We start from the raw sequence: 8,686 nt of genomic DNA, 5'->3' as shown, positions 1-8,686 counted from the left end.
CGCCCCGTCTCCTTCCCGCGCCGGCGAGCCACCGCCTGACGGCGCCGCGCGCCACACCGGCGACCGTACCGCCGCGCCGCCCTCCGCCTCAACCGCCGCAACCGGCCTGCGCCACGCCGCCCCACCTCGCCGTCCGGCCCGCGCCTCGCCGCCCCGAAGAGCTCCGGCGTGAACTCCGGCCGCCTCGACCTCGAACTCCAGTGAACAGTGAACTCTGGCGATCTCCTCGGTTCGCGTGCTGGATCTGGATCTGGATCGGAGGGTTGACCTAATTTTTCCCTAACCCTAATTATTTTTTTTTGCATATTTCATCGCATCATATCTCCGCAACCGTGGCTCCGTTTTGGGCGTGTAGCATATCGGAATGTTCGCCTCGACGAGTACTTCATTTCATCTCATTGCATCATGTTCATTTAAGCTCATCTTGATGCTCTAAATGCTGTTGGAAGAGTGCTAGTTTCTGTTAGTTTCAGATTCATATCGGTAAATGCACTTTTGTCATTTTTGCCATGATTGTTGTGTGCCTCCTATGATCTTGAGCTCTACATGAGTTTTGAAGTATGCCATGCCATCTTTACAGGGATGTATGCCATGTATTTTTGTGATCTCTGTGGTGACTAGCACAAGCATGCAAAGTAGCCCTCTTAATGTTGCTGATTTCAGGGAGTTAGAAATATTCTAAGTCTTTGTCCTGTCAATATTTTTATGCCATGTTTTCATGTTGCTACCGAGTGATCCATGCCTCTTTTGAGCATGATCAGTAAGGATGTTTTGTAGATCTTGTGGTGCTCTATCCATCCATGTCTTTGTTTGCATTTATGGAGCACCCTAAATTGACTTAATCGAGCTCTACTTTTGCTATAAAATGTTCCTGGCAGAATGTTTACGTGTTAAGCATTTTTGCCGAGGTTGTTGTAGTTGATCCTTGCATGCTATGTTGTTGTTCTTGTCATGTTTAGCTTCTGTGCCATGTCTACTTGCTGGGTATATGCTTAGTTCGTCATGCAATGCCTTGTAGTGAGTGCATCGAGCTCGTAAACATGCCTACTTGATATCTGTTTTGCCATGTTCCAGTTTTCTACTAAGTCTGAATCTGTTTACGATAATTGCTATGTTCACATGGATGCCATTGTATTTTATGATCCCTTTTGGCTTATGGTCAGTAAGGGACTTTTGTTGTATGCTTTGAGTAGCTTCATGCCATGCCTTGCTTTGCCATGATATGTTCCTGTAGCATGTTGTTTCATTGCTCTGAACATTGCTTCCTGATGTTAATTTCATGACTTGTTATTTTCACAAAGTCTGTAACCTGATATCTTTTGCACTTTTGACATGCTTGTTTGAACCTGTTATTGAGTGAATTAGCCGTAGCTCAGTGTTCATCTTTTGTCAAGTATCTTGAGTGGATCCCTGTCATGTATTTTTTTGCCATGTTGGAGTGCTTTAGCATGTTGTTCTTGTTGCATTTAGACGGTCTCGTGCTGTTAATCGTAGACCGGTGCCATATTTGTTTTGCTTGTCATTTGCAAACCGTGCATCCGATTCCGGTGATCTTTATATCTATTTCGACCGAAATCAACTTCTCTTTCCAGTGGCACTCTTGGATTTCCAAGTTGAGGAGGTTCATTCATTCCTTTCCAAATCATGCATATGCATCACATACCATCCCGCATATCATGACATGTTTTGCATCATGTCGCTTGTGCATTGCACGTGGTCGATTGTGTCTCCCTTTGCTTGTGTTCTTGTTTTGGGTAGAGCCAGGAGACGAGTACATGATCGAGGAGCCCGTTGAGTAAGTTTACGAGGATCAAGCTAACGTCAACTCGGAGAACTTTGCAGGCAAGATGACCATACCCCCGAAATCACTTCTATCTTTGCTTGCTAGATGCTCGCTCTTTTGCTATGCCTATGCTACGATACCTACCACTTGCTTATCATGCCTCCCATATTGCCATGTCAAACCTCTAACCCACCTTGTCCTAGCAAACCGTTTTTTGGCTATGTTACCGCTTTGCTCAGTCCCTCTTATAGCGTTGCTAGTTGCAGGTGAAGATTGGAGTTTGTTCCATGTTGGAACATGTTTATTGTTAGGATATCATTATTATATCTTGTCTATTTTAATGCACCTATATACTTGGTAAAGGGTGGAAGGCTCGGCCTTATGCCCGGTGTTTTGTTCCACTCTTGCCGCCCTAGTTTCCGTCATACCGGTGTTATGTTCCTTGATTTTGCGTTCCTTACATGGTTGGGTTATAATGGGAACCCCTTGACAGTTCGCCTTGAATAAAACTCCTTCAGCAATGCCCAACCTTGGTTTTACCATTTGCCACCTAGCCTTTTTCCCTTGGGTTTCGTGGACTCAAGGGTCATCTTTATTTTATCCCCCCCGGGCTAGTGCTTCTCTAAGTGTTGGTCCAACCTGAGCGATGTCCGGGGCTACCAGGGGCAACTCTGGGCTGGCCTACCCGACGTCTGGCTTATCTGAGTGTGCCCTGAGAACGAGATATGTGCAGCTCCTATCGGGATTTGTCGGCACATTCGGGTGGCTTTGCTGGTTTAGTTTTACCATTGTCGAGATGTCTTGTAACCGGGATTCAGAGTCTGATCGGATTGTCTTGGGAGAAGGAATATCCTTCGTTGACCGTGAGAGCTTGTGATGGGCTAAGTTGGGACACCCCTGCAGGGATTTGAACTTTCGAAAGTCGTGCCTGCGGTTATGGGCAGATGGGAATATGTTAATGTACGGTTGTAGATAACCTAAAGCTTAACTTACTTAAAATGAATCAACAGAGTGTGTGGCCATGATGGTCTCTTTTCGACAGAGTCCGGGAAGAGAACACGGTCTCGTGTTATGCTTGAGCGTAGGTTGTTCTAGGATCACTTCTTGATCATAGTTTCACGACCGTGCCTTTGCCTTCTCTTCTCGCTCTCATTTGCGTATGTTCGCCACCATATATGCTAGTCGCTTGCTGCAGCTCCACATCATACCTTTTACCCTTCCTATAAGATTAAATAGTCTTGATCGTGAGGGTGTGAGATTGCTGAGTCCCCGTTACTCACAGATTACTTCAATACCAGATGCAGGGACCGATGATACCGCTCCAGGTGATTCAAATGAGCTCAAGTGGGAGTTCAATGAGAACTCAGGACGATACTACGTTTCCTTTCCAGACGATCAGTAGTGGTGCCCAGTTGGGGCGATCGGGGACTTTGTCGCATTTGGGGTTGTTCTTTATTTCAGTTCCGTAGTCGGACATTGAGTGTATCTGGATGAATGTAATGATATTTATGTTATTGTGTGATGTGGCGAGTGTAATCCAACTATGTATCTCTTTTCCTTATTATTACATGGGTTGTTGTGAAGATTACCTCACTTGCGACATTGCTTACAATGCGGTTATGCCTCTAAGTCGTGCTCCGACACATGGGAGATATAGCCGCATCGTGGGCGTTACAACCGTCATCCGATCTGGCTTCGCCAGATCTTTGGGTTTCACCCAGAGACCTCAGCCATGAGGCAGGAAGAGCAATGAGCTCCACGACGGCACCTCCAAGGAAGAAGACGACATCCATAGAAGCCGTTACTGTCGGCACCGACGAGGTCAATGCAGGATTATCTTTCGGAGCCAAGCCTTCTGCCAACCATCCAGAATCCGAGACCAACCCAGCACCACCGGGCAGAACAAGGCCAAGCACACACTACCAGACACAGGATAGTCACCGCCACACTCAGAACCTAGGCGAGCACACGCCAACCTGACCGGTACGCACCATCGCTCGCAGGACCTGGGCGAACCAAATCGACTCCGGCCATCCTCCGGCTCCGTGCGCAAATCTGGGCGAGAATTCGCACCGCAGCGCACATGAAAGACCAAAGTAGAACCAAGCCAAAACTTAACGTGCTCACGCCGCCGCGTGCAAGGACCGGGCCTCCGTGCTGGATTTGGTCTAACCGAGCTTCCTCTAGCACCAATAGGCTGGAAGGCGCCCCTGCTCCAGGAGCTGGACGTGCACACACTTGCAAGGGGGAACCCACTAGCATCCACCGGACCACCGCTCCCACCTCCCCTATTCAGGCGACACCGGCCATCGAGATCTGGGCGCAGGACCGCCCAAACTCAGATCGGGCTTGGATCCCCTCATCGCCGTGATGCCCACCCTCCTCGCGCACCGGCACCGCCACCTAGCAAATCCGCGTTGGGGGCGCCGACCGTGCTCATCCGCGCCCACGCCAGATCCGCGTCACCCTGCTGCGCTCCCCCTTCCACCTCGCGCGCCGGCGGCCACATCAGATCCTCGCCACCCCGCTGCTCTCCCCCTCCACCTCGCGCGCCAGCGGCCGCACCAGATCCGCGCCACCCTACAGTGCTCTCCCCGCCACCTTGCGCGCTGGCGGCCGCGCCAGAACTGTGCCGCCCGTGCCAAGGTGCAGCAAGGACGCACCCTCCCTATGCCCACGACGATGACCGCGTCGCCCACCAGCCGCCAGGAACCCGACGACGCCTCATCAAGATCCACATCCCCGTGGCCGAGCCGCCCCCGCGCAGCTCGTGCTCCTCACGGTATGGAGAAGTCCCCGCCACCGCTCGGGCTTTGCCCAGCGGCGCACTCCGGCGACGGCGAGGGAGGTAGGGCGAGGTGGGTAGTTGACTGGCGGCGGCGATTTAGGGTTCTCCCGGGTCGCTGCAGGGAGCAACACGGGAGCGAGTCTAGCGTTTTTTAATCCAACATACTCAATAGATTGGAGGTGGACATTTCATGCTGGTGACTGAATGACCGGTGCCCCGTCAACTGCCACAGACACATCCGTATATATCCGCACACATTTGATGCTATCCTATTGGTGAATCAAGCTGGAATTGCCGTTATCCCATCCATGGATCACCCCCTCTAGGAAATTGGGTATCCCACAAATACCAGCACAGAGGGGGCGTATAGTGAAGAACTAATCCGGGTAAAAAACTCGATCGCTCACTTTCTGGTCGCTCCTGCGGGCGGCCGGGAGTGAACCCTAGCCGCCAGTCAAAGCCTGTGCGGCTCGGCGGCAGCGGGGCCCTTTTCCCCCTTCTACTCGGGACGATACGGCGTGGGCCGTCCTCTTCGACTGGAGCTCGGCCAGCCGCGGTGGTAGCTCGAGGCGGCACGGCGAGGTAGCGTAGGGTAGATCGGGTGTGCATCGGTGCCGGCTGGCATGGTTCTATGTGTGGCGGCGCATCACACACGTTGGCGTGGGCACACAAAGAGGATGGCACGGATCTGCGCGGGCCACGGAGAGGAGTGTGGTAGGGTTGCATGGGCACCGCGGCGAGGTCGTGTCAGCGTGGGTGGCAGCTCGGGCGCCCATTTTTGTGGATCGTTGCTCTGCTGCGGTGCTGCTTGGGTGCTCTACTGCGCGACCTCGGGTGCTAAGATACTTTGCTCCGCGGCGTGAGGGGCTCTGGCGGAGCTCGGGCGAGGTGCTGGTGCACGGGAAGGTGCTGCACAAGGGGTTCGGCGGTGCGGATCTGCCGCCGGGAGGTTGCGTGACGGCGCAGTTAGGGGCTGCTGCTCGGGCGGCATGGCGGAGCGACTTCGCTGTGAGGATGCAGGAGCGCCGATGGCCGCTGGATCTTCTCCATTCTTTGGCAGGCTTGTGTGGTGTGCGTGCGCCTGGGGGCTTGGTCGTGGCTGCGAACCGAGGTGGTTCATGGCCTCAGGTAACATTTCTCCTGTCCCTGTCGACGTGGTGCTCGACATGGATTGGCGGTGCGTGTTGCGTCCGGTGATCTGGCTTTCGGTTGGCGGTCGGTGGATCCAGCGTCTGGTGCTGGTCGATAGCCCCCGCAAGGTGCGGTTGGCTACTTCGGCGATGAGCTTCTTCGTCTGCGAGCTGGCTCGATGGCGGTGCTAGGTGGACGTCGTCGCTAGATGATGTGCGGGTGAGGTGGTGTTAGGTGCTTGGCTAAAAAACCTGCCTCGGTCATGGTCGTGACTCGCGATGGCGGCGGCCGTGGCCGTCACTTACCTTCTTGGAGGCATCGCCGTTTTGCTGCCTCACCCCTTCCGCACGAATCGCTGCAGCTCTGATCTTGTTTGATCGGACGATGATGACGCCTTGGTGTTGTATTCCCCCGGTATTGGCGAGCGGACCGCTGGAAGACGGTGGTGTTGGTGTCGAGACTTCTGTGGCAATGATGATGAGGGGAGCAATGTCGTAGACGTGTCTATGGTTGAGGTAGTCGACTCTTCTTCGACGTGTTCGCAGGATTGCCTCGGCTGGTTTATTGTTGCGATGTCGAAAAGCTGAAGTGGCGGGGTCCCTGTGGCGTACGATGACGGGCAACAGGTGGTTTGTTCGATGATCTTTCGCGGCGCCAGCCGTGCCTCGTTCTCCTTTGTGATTCTTCGTCAGAGTCGGAGCTGCGCTAGGTGGCTGAGTTCTGACGCGGATCTTCATACATCTCCACATGGCCTCTACAGTGTGGGTTGGGTGGACGATTGCCTACGGCGAAGTCGGAGTCGTTTGCTCAGAGTTTAGGGATAACGATGATTCCTCTAGGGAAGAAGTGGTGACGCTGACATATGTGTGTTGTCTCGGCGAGGCTCTCGTTGGAGTGGTCTGTGCGGGATAACTTAAGTGTGCCGCTCAGCGGTTGTGATGATTTTTATCCGTCTCTTCATAATTAACCGGGCAATCTGATTTTCGCTCGGGTTTTTTAATTAACTGAGTAACTATTTTCTTCTTAATAAATGCATGAATCCTACCATTTCAGAAAAAAAATAGAGGGGGGCGTCAGTAGCGACGCCATCAACACGCACTCAACTCAACCAGCAGATGCCGCCCAGCGTAGCGTCCAGGTTCTTTCTTCAACGACCACACCGACGATTCTTAATCAGCAGCCTTCCATTAGTGGTTTGATTGATAACGAAGAATTTTATTCTAGTATTAGCAGTCGTACCTGGATAAGACAGTACTGTACATAGCAGCCTCACTTTACAGAAACTAAGATTAAGTTTCTTCTCGGCTTCTCTATAAGTACCGGAGCCTCTCTATATTCTTCCTTCACCACCCATACTGAGACACCAAACCCACAAGAAGCAGAGCAATTTGCAAAACAAACCAAGAAGGCGATCGAACTCTGCTGCTAGCGGCAATGGCCACTAAGATCTACATCGTGTAATGCTCCGCCTCTGCTCTGCTCACCCCTTTTCCGGCCAGCGAGCTGAATGATTTGATCGCTCAATTTCTTTTCTGGCTGCATCAATTTTCAGGTACTACTCAACCTGGGGACACATTGCGACGCTGGCGGAAGAGATGAAGAAGGGCGCCGAGTCCGTCCCCGGCGTCAAGGTCACCGTCTGGCGGGTGCCCGAGACGCTGCCAGAGGACGTGCTGGGGAAGATGCACGCAGCGCCTGGGCGTGAGGATCATCCCGTCATCACGGCGAGGCAGCTGGCCGAGGCCGACGGCATCCTGTTCGGCTTCCCGACACGGTTCGGCATGATGGCGGCGCAGATGAAGGCCTTCTTTGACTCCACCGGCGGCCTCTGGCAGGCGCAGTCCCTCGCCGGCAAGCCCGCGGGCGTCTTCTTCGCCACAGGCACCCAGGGCGGCGGACAGGAGACCACAGCTCTCACGGCCGTGACGCAGCTGACGCACCACGGCATGCTGTTCGTGCCCGTCGGATACACGCACGGCGCGGGCATGTTCTGCATGGACGAGGTCAAGGGCGGCAGCCCGTACGGAGCTGGCACCTTCGCCGGCGCCGATGGCAGCAGGGTACCCAGCGACGCCGAGCTCGCCTTGGCGGCGCACCAGGGGAAGTACTTCTCTGGCGTCACCAAGAAGCTCAAGGCCGTCTGAAGTCTGATCGCCAGCCTCACGATAATGCATGCGATCTTGAGTGCAAGATGATTTTACACAGTCGTGAAACAATTTAAGCTGTAATGATTTAATTTCTTGTTTGGAAATAATAACGTGAGAATTTATTCTGTGTGCAACCACTCTAGCTGAGCAATGCTACACATACGTAAATTCTACATCTACGAAACCTTCTACATAAGCTTACTTAATCTTCCATAAAATTCTCTTCTCCCCCTGATTTTAACCGAGGTGGGCTCCAGCTGCTAATCTTAGCCCAATTAACAAACTCCACATCAGTTTTTACGTAGAATCTAAACGTAACATTACGTATGTGTAACATTGCTCACTCTAGCGTATCATAAAAAAAGGGTTTTGCTACACCTACAAAAGACTACGTGATTTGGGGTGTAAGTAAGAGGTGTCTTAATTGCTAAAATTCAGGGGTTGGTTAATTAGGAGAGAAGGGATTTTTGTAAGCTACGTATACACATAAAAAAGCATGGGCTGTGCTAGGCGTCGGGTCAACTGATCTCACGCGCGATCGGCCACCTCTCCGGCCGCTCTATCTAAGGAGCGCACGCCGCTCGGTCGATGGATGACTAAGTTGTCCACGACTTCTCACCCGCAACCTCGTCTCGCATAGCATGGTGGAAAAAAATCATCCATTACTTGTGCAGCACCGACGAGTCCTCTAGCAGCACCCCCTAGCCGTCATGCCACACAGTAGCCATCACCGCTTCCTCCTTCCCTGGCGAGCCCCACTCGCAGCACCGTGTTGCCGAGAGTAGCAGCCTCGCCGCCCGTGACACCGTTGTTGTTTCCGCCCCGTTGTCGCATCAC

General features: G+C 52.9%; 1 protein-coding gene across 1 annotated transcript; it reads left to right on the top strand.

The window, feature by feature from the left end:
• Positions 1–6,985: 6,985 nt before the first annotated feature.
• Positions 6,986–7,962, top strand: LOC123185342 (quinone-oxidoreductase QR2). Its single transcript, XM_044597241.1, has 2 exons — positions 6,986–7,159; positions 7,255–7,962. The coding sequence occupies exons 1-2, from the start codon at positions 7,137–7,139 to the stop codon at positions 7,844–7,846; spliced, it is 615 nt and encodes a 204-aa protein (XP_044453176.1). The 5' UTR covers positions 6,986–7,136; the 3' UTR covers positions 7,847–7,962.
• Positions 7,963–8,686: the final 724 nt, after the last annotated feature.

The sequence above is a fragment of the Triticum aestivum genome, chromosome 2A, assembly GCF_018294505.1.
Source record: "Triticum aestivum cultivar Chinese Spring chromosome 2A, IWGSC CS RefSeq v2.1, whole genome shotgun sequence".
Classification (NCBI taxonomy): Eukaryota; Viridiplantae; Streptophyta; class Magnoliopsida; order Poales; family Poaceae; genus Triticum; species Triticum aestivum.
Note: the sequence above shows the minus strand (reverse complement) of the source record. Positions and strands in the feature narration are given on the sequence as shown.

Coding starts and splice junctions, on each gene's coding strand:
- LOC123185342 (XM_044597241.1), top strand. CDS start 7,137: ATGGCCACTAAGATCTACATCGT. Junction 7,160..7,254: donor GCCACTAAGATCTACATCGT/GTAATGCTCCGC, acceptor ATCAATTTTCAG/GTACTACTCAACCTGGGGAC.